The sequence below is a fragment of the Semicossyphus pulcher genome, unplaced genomic scaffold, assembly GCF_022749685.1.
Source record: "Semicossyphus pulcher isolate SPU_LCO1_2020_fin unplaced genomic scaffold, fSemPul1.0.p SCAF_6, whole genome shotgun sequence".
NCBI classification, from domain to species: Eukaryota; Metazoa; Chordata; class Actinopteri; order Labriformes; family Labridae; genus Semicossyphus; species Semicossyphus pulcher.
The window spans coordinates 28757157-28778812 of NW_027211737.1; the positions used below are offsets into that span (position 1 = coordinate 28757157).

General features: G+C 41.8%; 1 protein-coding gene across 1 annotated transcript; it reads left to right on the forward strand.

Moving 5' to 3' along the window:
- Positions 1 to 3853: 3853 nt before the first annotated feature.
- On the forward strand, positions 3854 to 21032 carry cds2 (CDP-diacylglycerol synthase (phosphatidate cytidylyltransferase) 2). The gene is made up of 13 exons (XM_069683353.1): positions 3854 to 4050; positions 9595 to 9737; positions 10371 to 10467; positions 11738 to 11835; positions 12329 to 12468; positions 14128 to 14186; positions 15578 to 15660; positions 15902 to 15989; positions 16172 to 16240; positions 17877 to 18029; positions 18167 to 18286; positions 18494 to 18597; positions 20157 to 21032. The coding sequence occupies exons 1-13, from the start codon at positions 3979 to 3981 to the stop codon at positions 20290 to 20292; spliced, it is 1362 nt and encodes a 453-aa protein (XP_069539454.1). The 5' UTR covers positions 3854 to 3978; the 3' UTR covers positions 20293 to 21032.
- Positions 21033 to 21656: the final 624 nt, after the last annotated feature.

Genomic DNA, 21656 nt, shown 5'->3' on the forward strand with positions numbered 1-21656 from the left:
TGCCCGCCGGACAGCCCAGTTGTCCTTGATTTGGTCATGCCACTGCTGTGTGCGTGCTGAGCTCTGCTGTCAGCAGATTCTGTTGTTGTGGAGGTGCATACATAATTGAACCGCTCTCCTCCTCCTCCAGTGCCCTCCTGAGACCCTTTGAGATAAAGCAATAAATACTCAACCTCAGCGTTTAACAACCTCCCTTCCCTGTTTCTGATGCCGTGAGTCCACTGGCATGTAATTCCATTCCCTCTTTTAAGTGAGTTAAACACAGTGATACTGGCAAACACACTTCACTGTGACCTTGCCCTTGAAAGCGCTGACGTCCTGGTTGGACCCTTGTTTGGTTTGGGAAGTCTGGGTATTTCTGGGACTTTGTGCAGTAAATGAACGTTTCATAATTTGCGCTTTGCACAAAGAAATGTTCTTTTTAGAAGCTGCAAAAGTTAGTAGGCTGTTGGCACGAGAGATAAGTTGACGAAGCTGCCTTCTGTCAGCCCTGTATGAGTCTCCATATCATGTTCAGTTCAAGAATCACTCTTTTCATTCATTGTCTCACTCTGTCATGTCCTTCCCCTCTCTGTCTCCCTTCATCCTCATGTCTCTCTGTCTCCCTCTCTCCCCCGCTCTCTCTCTCTCTCTCTAACTCCATGTCTATATATAGACTTCTGCATTGCAGATGTCCCAGAGCCCTGCAGTTCTGGAGGAGCTGCTGAGGAGTCCCAGCCAAAATTTTGTCTGCCTGACACACACAGAGCTCATGCAGGGGAGCGGACACAGAATGCTGTGAACCGCCAGGACGGGACAGCGCCAGCATGACACAGTGACTCTACACAGCAGCAGTGTACATGTGCAGCGTGCTGCGTCCAAGCATCACACTGCAGCAAGGATGAAGTGCCCCCCACTGAATAGAGTCAAAGCACTGCAGTCAGAATCTTTGGGTGGGTGTGTGTGTGAAGGTTTTCTTGTTGTCATGACTTTCTGAACCATTCCTGATTGTTCCGTGTTCTGCTCTTACATTCTGGTTTTGAAGGAGCTGCTGAGTCACGGCTCTATTTTTTTTTAACAAGCTTTACATGTTTCATAACCTCAAGGACGGATACTGGAGAAAGTGCACCTCAAAGAGCAGCATTATTACAAACATGTATTTGTTCTATGATGCACGTCTTAAAGAGGGGTTGTATTTAATCATTCAGATGTCAGTCGGGGACAGATAACCTTATAATACAGTTGGTGAAAGGATTATGCAGATTAAATGCTATAAAGACAGAATGTAGGAGCACATTAACATCGAGGGTCAGCTGTAATTAATTACATTCAATGTTTAGTCTCACATAAGTAACAGCACCAGTGACAGAAAAGCAGCCTTCATGTCACATAGACAACGTGGGAAAATTAGAGGTTAGAGGAATGCATCTGAGACATCACTGGTACTGACAATATATATTTTTTTATATGTCATATGTGTTGTAATTATGTCTTAATGTGACTGTAAAGCTGAAGGTTTAAATGAAAAAATACTTCAATAAGTGAATGAAAAACTTAACTTGATTTTAAAAGCAAGTTCTTTTTGTGTATGACCTTTCAACAAGACAATTCAAAGTGCTTTATATAAGAAAGAATGACATTTTCATTGCATAAATGTCTATCTGAATGTATCGAACATCTCCTGCACAAGTTGATTTCCTCACTTCCCCCTGAAGCTGTAATGACCCGGTGAGTCATGCTTCAATATGCACCGACTGTGTCCGCTCTGTGTTGTATTAGAAATGGATTTGGGAAAAAGTCAGGCGGAAATCACACAGAGAGACAAAGTGCGTTCTTATTCAGTGTTGCGGATTGTTGTCAGAGTAGTGCATTACATCCCCCGGATGAACTTAAATACTCTCATACGTGCTTGTTCCAGTTCTCCGGCCCTGTTAGCACCATTGCACCTGGCCTGTGGTGAACACTACACTAAGATGTCAGATCTTATTGAACTGTTGTATTTGGGCTGCAATGCTCGCCCCCCTTTCACTTCTGCTGCAACAGTGGTAGGCCATTAAGTATTTATAACTGCTGGCTGCTGTCAGGCCACAGAGCTGACACACACAACCGCGCAGACAGACACACACCCACACACAATTACAGTGAGCTTTTGCTGCCACTTGGTGTTAAAGGTGCAAATTACAGATGGTGTTACAACAAGGAGCGACACAGTTACCCAGCCCAGCTAACATCTAGAAGATCTTTACTGGACGACATCAGGAAACATTAAACTAGTAAGTCCACACAAATGTCTAGTAAATGCTCTTCTAAGTTATTGGTACATTTTGTTGAAAGGAAAATTACGCAGACTTTATTTTTAAAGTCTTGAAGAGGAAGGAGCATGTTAATGTTTGATCATTTTAAAAGGGGTTTTATTTTGAAAGGTTCGTGGAAATAAGAGGCCTAAGTTGTCACTGTTACACCCTAATGCCATGATAGTGTGAGTATAAAATGTATGAAAAAATGTGGGTATACCAAGAGCAAAATAAGGCCTAATTTGACCCTCACTTTTCAGTCAGTTTAATCCTAATTAAAAAACTCCCAAACAGGTTTAGCATTTCAACAACAGCAACAGGTGTGAAGCTCAATATAGTGCACAGACGATAATACATAAAAAAAAAAATAGAGATATATGACATAAAAAAGGTAGACAAAAAAACAAAAACGCAAATAAATTACATATCATACTCTTAACATAAGCTATTTTGGTGTTTCCAGGTAGGATTTTAAGCAGGAAATATGGTAAGGGTAAGTAGGACAGTGAGTGACAGCTTCTGTTCTGCAACGTTCTGTCGTGTAGGCCTACAGTCATTGGCCTACATGGAATCTTATTTATAAAGACCCCAAATTAATGAAGTACAACTTCATGGCATTTAATCAACAAAAAACAAATTAATTCAATTTTATTTGAAGGTAGAGTCCTTTAAAGGATGAGTTTACACAGCATTTGCCTTGAATGTAGCCCACACCTCCCATGACAACTGAAGACTGTGATGGCAAGGTCAAGTCAGCTAGAATACACGTAAATATGAGGTGACTATACCTTCAAAATAAAAGCAGCATTTTCCTTTAGGCAAAAATGCACAGCTATCAAATGTCATTCCCAATTGTATTCAATAAAACATCACAGTCAACAAGTAAAAGAATACAGATACAAAACAACAGATACAGACACTGATTTAACCAGTTCTCCGAGTGAGTGAGTTTAAGAGTCCTCCATGAATACCTGTCTAATAATTCCTCTTAAACATTTACTGTTTTTCAACTTGTTAAGTTAGGAATGGCACAGTTTCATGCCGGCTTTGTTTCCGCTACTTACTTTTACAGTATTCAAAACTATCAAAATCTATTTGCAAGAGGCAAGAGCACACCAGACGATAACAAGAAAATCAAACATTACAATTTCTTATGTCAGTTATAATTTTGTCACTTTTTACGGGCCAGAGTATGAATCCCCAGTTTTTCACAACGGCCTAGCTTGTTTATTCACTATAACTATCGTTGGTTCCACCCCCTTTCTCTTCATGAAATAAATCTCTAAATGTATACCATTGCTGTATTTATGGATTTTCAGTAACATTTAATATTAAAGTTGAGTTTTACATCTTAACAGAGTTTAATATTTTAAACTGATGTGTGTCACCTACTTTTGGGCTCAATAACTACATATCAGGACAGGGGATCAGTATTTTTACTTTACGTCTACGTTGTGTAATAGGCTAGTAGCATTTCCAGTCTCAAATGTACGGTAATTGCCGTTGACTTTATTTTGAAAGCCGGAAATAATTGCTATCTTTTGTTTCGGCTAACTTGACGCCGACTGGATTCTTCGAGGGTGAAAAGTGTTGCTGTGAAAAATTAAGCTAGAAGCTTAGCAGGAGCTCTGTCAGTCCAAATACCGAGTTAGTGTCTCGGAGCCACAGGACCTTCGCTGTTGTCGTTCGGCCATAATCAGCTAAGATGACAGAGCTAAGGCACCGTGGAGCCAGAGACACCGACCCAACGTTACAAGAGCAGACGTCAGAGGACAAGGTAACGTTAGCGAGGACTCACTCACTACCATTGCGAAGCGATGCTAGCGCTGGCTAGCCATGTAGCTATTAGGCAGTCCTAATGCTTTAGCCTGTGGTAAGTGTATCTAGAAAGAAAGTCATTTCAAAATAGATTAAAATCTGATGATTTACGTTGTTTTTCCTTTGGGTACAGTCGCTCGTAGGCGATTACAATTACAGCTGTACCACTGAAATGCGCCATAGCAAACAAATCATCCGCCACAGTGGTGATATTTTTGACTTGATTGGCTGCTGCTTCTTACGGACCTTCCTGGGTGTGCTCGTGAAAACAACACGGAAACCAAATGCGAAAATTAGATCAATTATATGTGCTTTCTTTATCAGGTATATGCCGATGAATAGAGTGGCTGTTATTGTAAAGGGAATCACCTAAAGTTATGTTCGAGCCGCTGATTTTATTTCATATTATTGATTGATTGACGTAAGGACGCGTTCACGTTACAAACACGGTCTTTAAAACATCACGGGAAAACAAGTGTTGAAAACCCTCAAGCGAAACTCTCCATGTCGCCTCCTGTATGAACTAGTTAGGCAGACGAATCTCTATTTATCTGTAGGCAAGTGTTATGGTTTCAGTTTATACTACGCTTATAGCCCGAGTAATATTGATTAATCACGTATCAGCAGGCTGCGGCTTATGCAGGAAAAACAGTCCGTGAGGAGAGCAAAAGAAGGCGGAAAGTAATGCCCCGTAATGACACCCGGCTCCCATCAGCGGTCATCTGACAATGATTTACCTTCTTATTAATCTCTATAAATAGACGTCTACATGCAAGTTCAGCTAACAATCTGTTCTATATTTAAAATTCAAATTGAGACTAATTCCATTGACGCTGTGTCACGAAAGCCTTACAGCGTTCAGATTTCCCGACTTCTCGAATGCATCAGATGATTTGACCTCAAAACGAGCATTTTTAAAGTAGTTTTTTCTCCTCTTGAGGACAGACCTGACAAAGCTTCATTTGTACTTTTCAAAAATCTGCATCATGATGCTGAAATTTTAGCAAAGGCAAAACAATAACAAGTAAACAGTGCAGTATGTGGAAAAGGAAGTCTTGACTGGAAGTCGTTTATCGCTAATCACTGGCTACAGCCCGGCATGTTCACCGTTGTCTCCAGAGGCTATATCGTCATCAGTCTATAGCCGATGGGATCCGAGACTGGGGAGTTATATCAGTACTAAATATTTGTTTTTTTTCCGACAGCGTTAACTTAGTGTTTACTTTAGCTTGTTTACTGAGAGACGAGTTGACATCGTCCCTGTCAGTGAAACAAGATTAGCTTTGCTGGTCTGACAGCAGCTAAAAACCGCTGCCCCAGGAATAATGCTGTCTAAAAAGATATTATACCGTCCTTTTGGTTTCAAAATTACAGGAAATATGCATTATCTATGTTGTCAACATGGATGTCAAAGTTGTTTCCCAGTGGCTAGTCGAGGCCTGGGAAGGGGCCTGGCAATGGTGTGATGGATGTAGGGATCTATCTAGGACGAGAGGACGTGATTACAGAGAAACGGAAAGCAGCTAAAGCGGATGAGAAATTAGTCGAGGCATTATCTGCATCCCTGAGGTATACGGCACAGAGCAAATCATGGGGCTGGTCATTTACTAGAAAGCCCACTCACTGCTATGACTTATTTTTCATTTTATATTTTGTGCCTTTTGGTAGCGACGTTATTCAGACAAACATAGTACAGATTGGAAATGCTAGAACACATCAAGGATGGATTTAGTGTTGGATAATCGTGTGTAAATGCAGGAGATGAGACCATGGTGGTAGTGCTCCACAACAAGTGTCCTGTGTGGATGTGAAAATTCAGGAATACCCTACTGTAAATCATCATGGCTCTAGGTGAGGAGGAAATATCTCACACCAGACATCGACACGACAGAATGTATTTATTTACTTAAGCTGTTCCAGGGGACTCCCATGCAGAGGCGTAGTGATCACTCCAAGTGAAATGTGGGGGAAAGTTGAAAAGGCGGCGATGATGAAATCTGGTCTGCCCCTACTTTTATAAATGCAGCTGTTAAGGAAATGACATGGGTTTATGAAATGAGGATAAGGACTTAAGTTTAGGCAAGAGTCGAGTGAAATTCCCAATTTTTTTGGAATGAGTCACTCTGTGGTCAGACTGCATAAACAAAGAGGCCTTAAAATCCATTTGTTAGCCAGTTTCAGGATGTCTCTGTGTTGCATCATCAGGTTGTTTGCAGTTCTGATTAAAGACATTGTGTTCTCTTCCTGTGGATGTCGGGAAGTCTCATTTTAAATGACATTAAGGACACCTGTGTTGTCTTCAGCCATTCAAAACATTTTAAAACAGTTGCTGTAAAATATCTGTGGCTGATGAACTCACAGCGTAACACAGCTGAAAGCCTGACTCACAACCTCCTGCTTTTCTTTCTGCTTTATGTCTGACAGCCTTCGCTCATCAGGGTTCAGATTCCTTGTTGTTAAAACCCTGTAAACGTCCTCCTTTCACAGCCTGCCGATAATTTGCTATTATATTAGGGATCAACAGGACAGAGACAGTCAGGGTTGCCGCTGGTCTACCACAAAGCATGAAAAAGGAGAGGAGTGATTTGTGAAAGGAGCACCTATTTTTAACTCAAGCATCCTGAATGACGGATCCTGTCTCCATAGAAACCAGTAGGCGGAGAATGGTGGGGGGGGGCTGTCAGCATGTGTGTGTTTTCGTGTGCGTGCTCCTGCATTCGGTTGGTGGGTTTTGACAAGTAGTGGCAGTGTTTCTGTAAAGAGGGTTTTACATCATTTGAAGGAGAATCAATGACATTTTCCAAATCGTGGAAAATGAACCGTTTTGTTGGATGAGTTGATCCACGGAGAAGAGGTGGACAGACATGTGGACACACACTGAGTTTTGTAGCTGTTAAATTCTGATCTGCAAAATGACCTCTATATTTAATGATTTGAAGAGGCAGTTAAATCAGAACAGCAATATATATCAGCCATTAAAAAGGTTTGGTTTAAAAAAGTAGGCTAAACCGTTCTAGTTCTATAGAGCTCCTAATATGACATAACAACATTTCCCTTGTATTTACATTTGTCTTTAGTTCTAGTTTAAACAGCAGATATATTATTTGAATAGTGTCTTGTTTTAATTTGTAAAGGATCCTTGTAAAACCAGAACATTTGTCTTGTTTTAAGCAGAAAAGGACAAACAATATTATTGTCAAACTAATGCACGGGTACATTTAATAGGCCGTACACAAGTAAAATATGTACAGATGGTCGATTTGATTGGTTCTCCTCTTAATGCAGATTATGTTGATTTATTTACACAATTGTATCATACACTAAAACTGAATATCGATTGCATATTTACAATCAGTTCACATGTAAAATGTGCAGAGTGAATTTCATAGCACCGTCAGACTTTAATAATCTTACCCCCAAATGACTAAACACAAATATGGATGTATTTAGTGAATCTTGAATCTGTCATATATAACGCACATGAATAAGGTCCTGTAAATGCTCCTGCATAACCTTTCTTGTTAAAATGCTGTAACCAAAGTTAAATGCAGGAAAGGGCGACAAAACAGCAGAGATAGCAAAGTACAGTGAAGGTTAAAGTAGGTGGAATGCTGTTACGGCAAAAAGCAACAGAGGTTGATTACTAATGGAGAAAATGTACAGCTGCAGTGATGCTGAAGTGTAAAATATTAAGGGCCGTAGTGTGAGACCAAGCAGGCATCACAAAACAGCGAGACAACCATCTGCTTCGTGACTGTGGGATGACAACTCTGAGCCTAATTTGGCCACCAGCAGCAGAGAGGTCAGCGGGGGGGTGAGGAGTGAAAGGCAGAGCTGACCTGAAGAAACCTCCTGGTCTTCATTAGACGAGCTGCAACTGTGTGTTACTCTCTAAATGTTGTTACCATGGAGAGGCTGAGAGCAGCGTGTCTTCAACAGGCCTCCATCACTAAACAGACGGTTCTGAGGAATCAACAATATGGAAGAGATTTGGCGCAGCAGCGTTCAGCCGCCCACACACAACCCTGCACTGGCAGTCCTGTTACTATTTGCTCTATACTGTTTGTACGACTGATGTGATTCACCTGCAGCCGTCTGTGCAATCTCATATCAGTAATTGTTTGCGCACATATGGAGAACACTACCTCTAAAGGAGAGGACTTGTAGATGAAGTGTACACGGGGCTGGAAGAGAAAACGTTAGCATCTGCTGTTTCTGTGTGATGGAGCCTTTTTTGGCTTTACTTAAACAAAGAACACAAACGCTAAGATGCAAGAATCGACGTGTTTAGGCTAACGCAGATGGTGTGCTAAAGGGTGATGGGGAAATTGTCACGCAGTTCCCTAACGTTATCGTAACAACGAGTATAAAAGCATTCCAAGTTTTTTGACCGTAATGTCTCAGACACTCGGCGAGCTTTACGTGTTTACGTTGTGTTAGTTAGCTATAAAGTGACGTCTGGCTGCGTGACATCGTTTCCTTCTCGTCAGTCGTGATTTGTGGTTAGATACGCAAAGAGCAATTTGAGCTCGAAGACATTCCCGTTAGGGACCGTGGGGCAGCCTCCCTTATCGTGAAAGTAAATCAGCAGAAAGAAGGCTTACTAATATGCATCAAGTCTTCTCTGATTGGTTAATGGTTTGAAAAAGATTGAATTGGCACTAAAAGTTGAATTTTGTTCAAGTTTGTTTTCCAAAGGAGGATTCAGTAAATTCTCTTTCCTATCGAAGAAATTGTTTCGATGTTTTTGGCTCGTACATTATATTTGTTGAGATCTTAAAAAGGTCTTAAAAAGCATCGAATCTGATTTTTGAAAAGGTGCCAGAACCGTGACATTTTAATTTTAATGATCTATTATCACAAGTACTTTTGGTTACATTTGTTGTATAGTTTTGGGTGCAGTAGATTGTTAGAGTTGGTTATTTAAATGTTAGTTAATAATCATTTTTATAGTAATCTATCAGTAAAGTATAGAAAAATGTCTTTAGGTTATTTGATATGGTTTCAACATATAATATGTTCATAGAGGCCCATATTTATTCAACTGTGATAAACACAACGCTGGTGATTCCAGCCAGATTGTGGAGAAAGGAAATATGAGGGACAATGTGGCAGCTTATTTCTGCATTGATTCTTAACACTTAACTGTTAGTTTCAAAGATGTGATCATGAGTGACTGTATCCAGCTCAAAGAGACTGATGACACTTGGTTTAAAATGAACATAAGTTAAAGTATATTGAGGAAAGTCTTCAGCTGAGGCGGCTGAATCTCATGTTGCTTTAAAGAGAAAAAAAATACTAAGAGCCATTTAACCTAGATACATCATGTGACTTAGTTTAAAGCTCTCCCTACGGCACTCGTCATGCAAATACTGTTAACTTCTAAACTGACTGTAAACACAGATGTACATGAAGAGCTGTAGCTGCACAGTCCCCGTGTTGCTGTATATATGCAAATACATCTGTATGTCATTATTATCTCCACTCTGTCTGTTTGTTTTAGGGCTCGGACAGCGAGCTGAAGGTGGAGAAAGATGGGGTGTCAGACAGCGAATCCAAGGTGGACACAGGGGTCCCGGAGGTGCCAGTTCCTGCTGATGACACCCCTGTGGTTCTAAACAAGGCCTTGTCCGGACTCTCCTCAAGGTACCAGCACTGTGGAGGAGTTTGTGTGCAGTAACGGTTGCTGTCTCTTTATAGTGTTTCACAATATGACGGGGGGGTTGCTCCATTGTTCTGTCCTGAGCTTGCAAACTAACAAAAATGCTTATACAGCAGTGCTCCACATGAGGAGGTGGCATGATTCATACACATGCTCCCTCTTACACATATTTTACTCTGCACAGAAAAGGCAACGTGCTATTTATTGTTTTCTATTTTTATGTTTACTTTCTTTTTTTTATCTGTGCTGCTATAATCCTGCTGTCTGAAGCATTTAGGATGTTACATCATAGGTGCTACATACATAAAGAGTTGATATGTGTTTAACAGTTGAGCTGTGTTCTTGGTAAAAACATAGCTGGTATTCAACTTTGCTGGTCCCTGTATTACAATAGTATTCTAATAGTCTAATATGGACGATCATTAACTACAAATACAGGTGAAAGCATGCAGTGGGGTGTCCTGACGGGTGGACAATGGTTAAGAAAACATTGAATTCATGCTGGAGTTAAGACGCGCAAGAAGGCTGACTCATCTTTCTCGTCTTCTAACTGAAGTGTGTGTTTGTGTGTGTGTGTGTGTGTGTGTGTGTGTGTGTTTGTTGTTGTTACCCTTCAGATGGAAGAACTGGTGGGTGCGAGGCATCCTGACACTAGCCATGATCTCCTTCTTCTTCTTCATCATCTACCTGGGCCCCATGGTGCTTATGATGATTGTGAGTACAAACAGCACTAATGGTGTTATGTAAAAAGTTTGGACACTTCCCAAGTTTGTTGCTCTACAGAAAAATGAGACCATGTCTGAAAATATAATACATATAAATATTTACAGGTAATTGTGACTAAGAGGTGGGGCTGCACAATATTTGGAAAAAACTCACATGATGTCCTGCAACTTTTATTGCTATTTAAAAAAAAATACAGAAGATTCTACCAGATAAACGCAGTGTGTTGTTATTTACATATAAACAATTAACAATCATACTTGTTATTATTTGGGTCTATTTTCTTCTAAAAGCCAAAAACCTCACTCCTCTAGGCTCAGTGACTCTGACAGCCGCATGAAAAAGTAGAGAGGAAGGAGCGAAATCTTTCTTTAAAATAAATACAACTAGACTTCTAGGCTGCAGTTGCGTTACTTATACGTCTTCTACCATGTCGGCGTGTATGCGCTGCAGGTGTAGCTGCTAAAAGTAAACACTCCGCGGCACATCCGCTCTGTGAACGGTCTGTTTATGTAGCCACAGCGATAACGAGCACCGGGACGAGGTGCCGTCGATAATGGAAATACACTCTTTACCCTCAAGTAACGGAGCGTCTTCCTCGATCATCCCACATCCGACATGATCTGTGACCGCAGCAGCGTCGCATGCTTGTTTACAGTTTACAGGCAGGTGACACTCGCTCTGCACAGCGGTCAGTTCACTCTGTGCTCAGGTGAAAGTCTGCACTAATCAGATGGACTTTTCCTGTAGATTAGTGATGGAAAACGAGAAACTGGCAAGTCTTCGGTTTGCACCAAGCTGAAATAATTTGCTTCACTATCGCACGTCCTGCAATGTGACTATTGCACATGTGCACATCGTACTTTGATTGTTAAACGATATATCGTGCAGCGGTAGGGGAGGTGTAACAACGAACAAAATCCATAGTTTAAAATGTAACATATGAGCTATTTTTTACACATCTATATTTAAGGTTCAGTCGGGGTTGTTCATTGTATTAAGCTTCACAAATTCTCCTAACATTCAGTTGAACTCCGGCACACGTGAAGAATGTCAGATTCACGGTCTCTCTCATAACATGCAGGATTCCTGCTCTTGTCATCTGGGAATTCCCTGAAAATAGGTCTGTCAGCCATTTTGTGTCACTAGGACGTGAGGATGTAGGACATATTCACTCGCATGCACGCACACACATGTACGCGCGCCCAGTTGTTATGCTCTGGGGGTTCTGTCCCGCGTGACGCAGCGTGTCTCTGTGCAGGTCCTCTGTGTTCAGATCAAGTGCTTCCAAGAAATCATCACCATCGGCTACAGCGTGTACCACTCCTACCACCTGCCCTGGTTCAGGACGCTGAGCTGGTGAGACTGCACACAAACACACACACACATATTACACTCTCTCTGGAGGTGTCATGAACGCAGTACATCTCCTCACTGGCTTCTGTCTTATTGTGTCATCTCATGTTTTATTTTGTTGCAGACTTCCTGAGGTTTGTTTTCTGAATCCTGAGTAGATTGTAGATGAATCAGTGAATCATAAAGAAATGCAAACATGTTGTAAATCATTAGTGATGTTTGATTATAGTGTTAGTGCTGTACAGTTTAGTGTGATAGATAACAGAGTCCTGACATTCACTATGCCGTGAGTCTGAAACATTTAGATTGTAGTCCAACAGAGTAATTTGGGCGTCCAACATTCATCATGCAGGAAGTGAGTCAGAGAGCAAAGTGTATTCACTTGATGTCTCTGCCTCACCGGGTTTCCTGCTGGCATACTGAATGCAGGTCTGCTTAGCTGTCTGGTCTTAAAGCTGTTAGATGAGTACATTTTTTCCACCCATCCTCCCCACAGGTACTTCCTGCTGTGCGTGAACTACTTCTTCTACGGTGAGACCGTCACAGATTACTTCTTCACACTGGTGCAAAGGGAGGAGCCGCTTCGCATCCTCAGCAAATACCACCGCTTCATCTCCTTTGCCCTCTACCTCACAGGTACAAAGTCTGACACTCGGACTGAAAAATACATCCTACATAGGTCCTCAAGGCAGTGTGTGGACGAGATTAACTGGGTAACATCATAAGTCCACTAAGGGTCATTCAGTACTGACTCATGTCATGATCATTATACAGGAACCACATTATTGTTCTAGAACATTCAACTGCATCGACAGTTTTTTAACTGTGCAGAAATGAAGGCGTGTTAGGTACCATAAACATCATTACTCTAAACGCTCTTACCCAGCTCTGGCAGCACAAAGGTTTTCTAATCACCACTTTCTTCTACAAATTGAGCAGCGAGTGTCCTCACAGTTAAAGTGGTAATCTCGAAGATCTCAGTTTCGCTCTCTTTGGCGGCACCTGTGGTGACAAACGGTAACTGCGGGAGCACACTTCCCAGATATCCAGACAGTGCTGCATGTGTGACGTCCACGGTTGGCTCCGGTTGTAACTCTTGATTTTCCTCGCTGACGGTCGCTTTCCTTTTCAGACTGTTTGCTTCATCTGAGCGTCGAGTTTGTTTCTTTTTCTTTGGATTTTCACTTCTTGTTGAAGTTGTATCTGTAGTCATCCATCTTTTCTTTGTTTGTTCAGCCGTAGTAGATTACTGTTTACTCGCAACACTTGCAGAGACCAGAAAAGCAGCCGCTTAGCTCCGCCTACCCTCTCTGGCAGACCAACCACTGCTGGCTGATGGAAAACGCGTCACTAACTGGGCGCCTCTTTTGATTACTTTAGCGATAGTCGCACCAGACACCCGGTTCTTAATTCTGCAAATGCAAAGGCTTTCGTCAGTGGGCCATAGGCTCAGTCACCATTGTGTTACCTCATTCGGCGATAGACGGTGACTCAACAGACATTTATTAACATGAAAATCTTCGAGATGATCACTTTAAAGAAATGATTACATTTACTTATATATCAAATAAAATCATTAAAGTGAGGGAAACAGAGAGGAGGTGCTGTTTGACCACTTCAGACATGATGGCATCGGCTTATCTCAGAGGGTGAATCAGAAATATTAATAATAACTTAATAACTCTGTGCTCTCATTCAGTGTAAATTATTAGGTTAGACACATAGAAGTTGGTTATTTCAGGCACCAGTCTAACTGAACAAGTCCCACTTCCTGTACTGCAGGTTGTCAGTTGGTAGTTCAGTGCGACTACAGCTGCTGGCTGGCTGGCGCCAAACAGGATGTAAAGAGGAAGGAAGCACCCTGACTGTTTCTAAGTTTTGCCTACCGGAAGTGAAGACTTTTAAGACAATGGTGTCATAGCTTTAAGTGCAGGAAACAGCTCAATACTGCAGTGTCTCGACATGACATACGTATTACATGCCAGGGCTTACCTGAAAAAGAGTAAATGTCCTTCTAAAACCTTAAAGAGAGCAGCGTTGTCTGGTCAGCAGAAGCTCTCTTTCTGTCTCTTCAACGTCCTCCTCTGACCTCTCACATACAGTATGAAACAAAAGGCTGCAGCAATTTCGCTGCACATTAACTATGGGCTTTGTCTGAAATAGGTCAAGCTAAATTTAGTCCGAGTTTGACCAAAGATGGCCGCCATGCTGGCTTAATTAATCTCCTTCTTTGGAGCACCTCAGCCCCGGTTGTGTCCTCATGAAGTGTTTCACACTTTGTTTATGTTGTCGCAGGTTTCTGCATGTTCGTGCTGAGTCTGGTGAAGAAGCACTATCGCCTTCAGTTCTACATGGTAAGTGGCTCGCTGCCTCGTGCTGGCCTCAAGGCTGCTGGGTTATTGATGAGGCCGGCAAAATTACAGGCCAGTGCATGAGAAGTGGGCCGGAGATGCTCTAATAGAAATGTATAGGCTTCATTACGACACTATGTCTTTGTTTTCCAGCAGACCAGGCAGGAAGAAAAGAAAAGTTCACATACTGAAAGAACATTTGCTCTTGTATAAGTGGAACTTATGATAATTAGAATTGTTCTGCTAACAATACCAGTATTGGTATACGGATTAGAGTGACTGTATCAGACTGTGATACTACCTCAAATCTGATACTACCTCAAATAAACATCAGTCGTGTGGTTGTGTGGTATAATAGTCAAAGCAAGCATACTGTCAGCAGTCAGTATTTTTCCATTAGTAATATATGTATATATATTTTATTGCACTGGTATCTGAAGGGACTCCGTATCGGCCTCTGCTCAGGTCTGTGTATCAGGAAGGAAGACATTTTATTGGAACATCTCTTGTGAAAATATTTACACAGTGATGGTTTGCAGAGCACAGGCAACTTTACAAGCTACACATACGCAAACATTCCTGTCTGCTGGTTCACTATGTTCCTAATCCTTCACTGTCTGTAAGTGAGGCGTGCTGCTGGTTCTTAATGTCAAGGAGGAGACACTTCATCCACCCACACATCCAGACACGTTGTTGATTTAATGAAGCTATTATGTGGTCAACTGTTGCTGCTGCCAGCTGCTGTCCTGGAAAACCACTCTCTGTGCTGTCACTGTTCACAGTGATGTTTGAGGATGTGTCAGATATTCTTTATAGAATTATATATTTTTTATGGCTACATATGCTTGATTGGTAATTTGTCGCACAGCAATAATTAGGGGCCAGAATGTTGTAGCCATTTCTGTTAACAATACATTTAAACTTTAATATATACATTTTTAGCTTGCCTTAAATTTTAAGATTAATGTAATGAGAAAAAGTGTTAAATTTTGAATATAATTTTATATACGTACCTATTTGATTTGTTTCTACAGAGGCGTAGGGTTTTGTCAGGTCAGTGACGGGTAACTTTAACTGCTCAGTATAGCACAAGTTTATTCATTAATGTATTCTTTTCGTTATCTTTAGAGTTTATTTAGAGTTTTGGGATCGTTTTTGTCAATATGTTTTGCCCATTTTTTGTGGAACAAGATCCTGGAAGTGCGTCTTTAAACCCACAGACTCTCCCCGTCTGCGGCATCGATTTTACTGCCGATACGAAGCCATTTCTCTGAGGCAATGTTGTTACTATTCGTCCAGTCTGTCAAGAAGGACCTTAATCGCAAACAGTAAGGTTTGGAATTTCAGATTATCCTTGTGTAAACACGACTGATGCTGTTATATTGTCTCCACAGTTTGGTTGGACCCATGTGACTCTGCTGATTGTGGTGACTCAGTCTCACCTTATCATCCACAACCTGTTTGAAGGGATGATCTGGTTAGTAAACAATCCTTTATCTCGTTTTTCATAATGTCAGTGAGTTAAACGACTTCTCTGATAGAAAATGTAATTATGCTGGAATCTAGTTCTGTTCTTTTATAAGCCACCAGCCTGTAAAGACAATGAGATAGTGTCTGTTTGAAGCAACATTAACACCAAGTTCTTGTTTTATTAAACACACTCAGTGTGTCACTTCAGTCTCATGACGCTGACATAACAACCCTTTTTCTCTGAATAGGTTCATTGTGCCAATTTCCTGTGTGATCTGTAACGACATCATGGCCTACATGTTTGGTTTCTTCTTTGGTCGCACTCCTCTCATTAAGGTCGGTTTTATCACTTCTTATGCACCACATGTCCAGACTAGTAAATTTGTACCCAGTATTTGAAGAGTAGTTTTGTTGTAATGCAGTGTAGTCTGGGTACTGACTTTGTTAGGGACAAAGAATTGCGTTGTACGTGGTGATATATTATCCTGATGTCCGCTCTTTGTCTGTGTCCTCTGCAGCTGTCACCTAAGAAGACATGGGAGGGATTTATTGGTGGGCTCTTCTCCACCATCGTGTTCGGCATCATGGTAAGATGGGATACTGAAGCCTCTTTCACACATGCGCTCCTGACATTATCCTGACAATCTCAGGACGGTCTGACCCTGACATTACCCAGAGTTGCACTTTCACACATGTCCCTCACAGTGGGAGATTTTTCCCTGTCTGACAAGTGCAGGCAAGTTTATTTGGCGACTAATTCTGTCTTTTTATCTGTCAACAAGATTGTCATCCATGATCGATTTAACTTACTGGACACTCGTTCCTCGCGTTCTGTCTCTCCCACATGCTCATCAGAAAAACATGCACGCTATTAAGTCTCTCCTGTAAATGCATTGATTGAGGTGCAACCTTTTCTGTTAAATACTGACAATCCTATACTTTTGTAAAAGATTTTAAGTGCAGCCGTGTAGTCGGTCTCATTAGTCGGGTTTGATCGTTTCGACACGTAACAACGAGCCTCCCTCACGTCACCCGCTGCTGTGAAAACGAGATTGCAGGTAAAATAATACAAAACGAGAGTTTTGTTTTTGGCCGAGTTTGAAAAACATGCAGCTCATGATGAATGTAAACAGAGCAGACGGAGAGGAAGAGCGAAGCAGAAAGAGCTGCTGTGTGCAGGTACAGCAGGTGAAGGTGTGTGGGGAGAAATAACTGAAGAGAAGCAAGGTACCCCCCGCCCCTTCCTTCCCCTCGTCCTCGTATTACCTCCGATTATCAGCCGACCCCTGACTTTCTTCCGACATGATGCTAGGTCGCTGGCAGGAGAAGGTCGAGATCAAAAATATGGCCGTTTGCGTTCACACTTGCAGCCCACCCAGGTAAAGTCGGGACATGATCAGGAGTGCAGTGCATGTGTGAAAAGGGCTTTAACTACTTAACAGAGAACTCTACACTCTTTCTTTTAAGCTTCAATCCACACAAGTGTTCATATTCTCCCAAAAGTTTTAGACATGTTACGATAATACAAACACTCTATATATCTTTAACTCATTAAGTACTAATAGACTAATAAAGAAATAGCCAAATGCAAGATTATGTAACACTGTTATGACAAATTCTAGTGTGAATAAGTGTTTGCCCAGCTGTGCTGCTGCCCTCCTCGGCCGCAGACTGTGCCCGAGTGTACTGCAAACAATGGAGTTGGAGCGCGCTCTGCTGGAAAATCTACCTGATGACAATATTTCTACATCACTCAGGAAAACTAACCAATATATACCTGGGATAGGCTCATATTGTTCCAACCGATATATCAGTCGGGCCCTGATTCAAAGCAATATTTAGTTAACACAAATATTTCTTTGCATGAAAAAGAACAGAATCTTCAGAGCCCTATCTTTAAATGTGTTTCTTGTTTAAGTTCCCATTTTCTGTGGACACGAGGTTGGTTGGCCAAAGTTACAAATACAGATTAAAACAAGAAAAGGCAGGCAGACATGTAAGCACTCGACATGTTTATATTGAGAGTTTGTCAGTCTCCTGAGTTACCAAACAGATGCTTGTTTTCTTTAAGATCTGGGAGTTGAGCTGTACAACATACAAATAAACCGTTCATAAAATATATGAACTAAAACACTCCTCCTCCTCAGTCTGCAGTTTTACAGGGCTCCGTATTAAAAGACAGATGATTAGCTGCAGAGTAACTGATGCCTGCTCTCCTCACAGCTCTCCTACGTGATGGCCGGCTGGCGTTACTTTGTGTGTCCGGTGGAATTCAACAACGACTCCAATAGTTTCCAGGTGGACTGTGAGCCATCAGAGCTCTTCCAGCTGCAGGACTACGCCCTGCCCAGCATCCTGGAGTCTGTCACCGGATGGGTAAGACTCACCCGTACTCCTCCTTCTCCTTAATCTATATGCGGCATAACTCTTTATATGCAATGTTCAAACAGTCCTTGGATATTGTGAACTCCTGGTCACTGCTTTGGTCTGACTCCTCCGTCTTGTCTCCACAGACCACCGTGCGTCTCTATCCATTCCAGATCCACAGCATCGCTCTTTCCTCCTTCGCCTCCATCGTGGGACCTTTCGGGGGCTTCTTCGCCAGCGGCTTCAAGAGAGCCTTTAAGATCAAGGTAGGAATGCATTGTCAGTCTGCTGCACGGCTGAGTGCTTATTATGTGTGAGGTCAGCATTTAAATAGCTTTAGATTTTTACAGAATAAATAATGTATTATGCTTTATGCTTTAAGTTAAACTTAATCTGTTAATGTCGACCTTGCTCTATTTATGTTCTGTTTCGAGGAGCAGTCCAAACACTTGTTCTGTCCTTTGTCCTTTCAGGATTTTGCCAACACTATCCCGGGTCACGGTGGCATTATGGACCGATTCGACTGCCAGTACCTCATGGCCACATTCGTTAATGTCTACATTGCTAGCTTCATCAGGTAAACACTCATCTATGTTAAATCATAACACCTGAATATGTTCACTGTCAGCTGTTTTTAGAGTCGGTGTGTAACACTAGCATTGCACATATGCAATTTGCAATCATAGCAGGGGCAGATTTTATCACTGAGATAAAAAGTCATGTTGAAAACAATTGGTCCTTGTTTTTAGACGGGTAGACAAAAGCTAAGTTACCATTAACTCAGTGGATCAGTTGAAAACTCTCCCTTTTAGAGTCTTAATCTTTCTAACAGCTGTGTATGAAAATGTGATCTCTGGAAGGGTTTTAAATCTGCATTTCATGTACAAACATGGTACGCTGAGTCAATGCAGGACACTTATGAAGCTAAAGCCTACAAGTCCACGGTCTTGTAGGCTTTTGTATTGTATTTTATTGTACTGACTAGTTTTAAAAAAAATGTAGCACCTTATATGAAATCATCATCTTTTTTGGATACCTACTATAAAAGCACATACTCGGAAAAGTGTTATACTTTATTGTTGCTCTTGCAAACAGTGTGTTAAACTTTAATGAGAGAAATGGCTTTGTGAATGAGGACTAACAAAAACATGACACTATCTTGCGTATCGAGCTAAGCTGGAGTTGAAGCCTTAGCTTCCCTGATATTCAGTTATTAAGAGTAGTCACTAATGTTAGCCTAAACTATCTTTGCAAATGTCTGCCACACAGTTGTTTGTCCTGACATCATCTGTAACCTGAAACATTATTTTGGCAGCTAATGCTTAGACTTAGAAGTGCTTGCTCCTGTATGTAGTAAACAATTAAGCAGGTTCTAACCCTAACCCGAACACCTGGTTATTACCTTTTAAGACACTTGAAGCATACTAATAGTTGCTTAGTTCTGACTGAACAGTGAGGGATTTGACAAAGGTAAATTCCCACTTCATCATGGATCGGGCTGAACGATAAATCGTTCAACCAAAACAATTGTGATGTGCGCATTTGCGATAGTTACATCGCATGACGTGCGATGTCAACCAAATGACCTGACGCACGTCATGCTGCTACTTTATTGCTGCTTGGTGCAAAACGAAAACATGGCAGTTTCTGGTTTTCAATGACTTATCTACAGGAAAAGTCCATCTATCACATTAGTGCAGCTCTTCATCAAAACACGCAGTGAACTGACGGCTGTGCCGCAGAGTCTGTGTGTCACCTGTCTGTAAACGTGCTGCTAACGTCACAGATGATGTCAACACAGGCATCCAGTTATCAGTGTCACCTTGTCCCGGTGATTGTTAATGCTGTCGCTACATGCTGGCTGTTTACAGAGCAGCTGCGCCAGGAGTGTTTAATTTTAGAGGCTACACCTGCAGCGCAGGTACGGTGTAATGTTGTGTGAGTCACATTAAGGAGGATACAGTGAGCTTTAGTTTTAAAAAGGTACCGTTACCGGGCTGATGATGCAGATTAAACTTTCATTTGAATTTGTAAAGTTCCTTGAAAACGTGTCGCTCCCCCTGTTGTCTCTCTACTTGTCAACATGGGTTTCTGAACAGAGACGTGTATGTTTGATCATCTTCTCCTTCCTCTCAGGGGCCCAAACCCCAGCAAGGTGATCCAGCAGCTCCTGGCCCTCCGCGTCGATCAGCAGCTCCACATCTTCAACTCTCTGAAGACTCACCTGACGGAGAAGGGCCTCCTGCCGGCTCTGGAGGAGGCCGCCGCCTAGAGACACCCCCCCCCTCAGCTCGCCCCAAAGAGGGAGACCAGAGAGGAGGGCGGCACCCAGGGGCCCGGTGCAGCTTCGGCGCTTTGTGAGAGTCACAATGCTTCGAGTGAGCTTGAACACATCAGAATCAAAAAAGAGCAAGAAAAAAACTACAGCCTTGGGTCATTCCATTTCATTTGGGTACGAGAGTGGAGCATCTTTGTTTTCAGGCAGTCTGTGAATCATGTTTCTGACACCAGTGTTTTCAGGTTGAGTTAGTGAATTACTGTTACACATTATAGACTTCTATCTACTCACACTGTTGGAATGTTGGTCAGCTGTACATTTCTACCTGTATTCAGGATAACCTCTATATACTTAAAATGTGTGTTGATATTTTATTGTACCTGTTTTAATGCACTGCTCTCGGCCTGTTCCTCACTGTATCGTTACCCCAGGTGCACCCCCTCGCCAAACTTCAGTTTTAATTTTCTTTGTTGTGATTGTTTCTATTTATACATAGATGGTTTTTATATTTGGTATGTTCTATTATATCTTAATGTCGTGTCTGTTTTATCAGACTGAATTCACATTTGCCATCTGCCATGTGCATTTATGTGTCTGTTTCCTGTGTTTTTTTTACGCTCATTCATCATTTCAAAGCGTCTTTTGTTCTTTGTCACGTCCTGTGATGAGCGGCTAAGTGACCCTGAAGGGTTTGACGGGATCATTGCATCTTATAAATACATATTCCAGTCTGAGAGTTGGTTGCTTTGTGTTGGTTTTGTGCTGAGAGGAGCAGTCGGCAGAGCTCCATAGAAAGGTGTGTTTTATTGTGAGTCATAGATACCTCTGAAGGCCATCGCGTCATAGTCACAGTCTCTGCACAGCTGGTCACTATTTCATGGGGCGAAAGCAGAAAGCTTAGGATCTTTTTATCTTTTGGTTTAACCGGCCTCTTCTGTCTTAATATGTTTTATCTCAACACAAGTTTTACAAATGTTAAGTCAGGTTGGACGGGATTATCGCTTCTATTTGGGGACAGTCAAAGTAAAGTACATGATGGTTTCTACACTGCCAATATCTCTATCTGTGCCTAGTAACCCTCATTAAACTATCACTGGTCAGCTTAACCTGTACCTGTGACAGCAGTTGTGCTCTCTGTGATATCATGCATCTGATTCAGAGATGGAGTTTGCCAATACAGTCAGTGTTCAAGAAGGTTTACAGCGGGATTCTGTGCTGATCATGCCACTGGCAAATGTTTGTTTGATTTGGAGGTAAAATACCTCCAGCGTGTGGTTAATTGTCTGTAACTGGGGCACTCCACTGATTGTACACTTGAAGATGAGTCTGCTTGTCACAGGAAGAACTAAAAAGCTTGT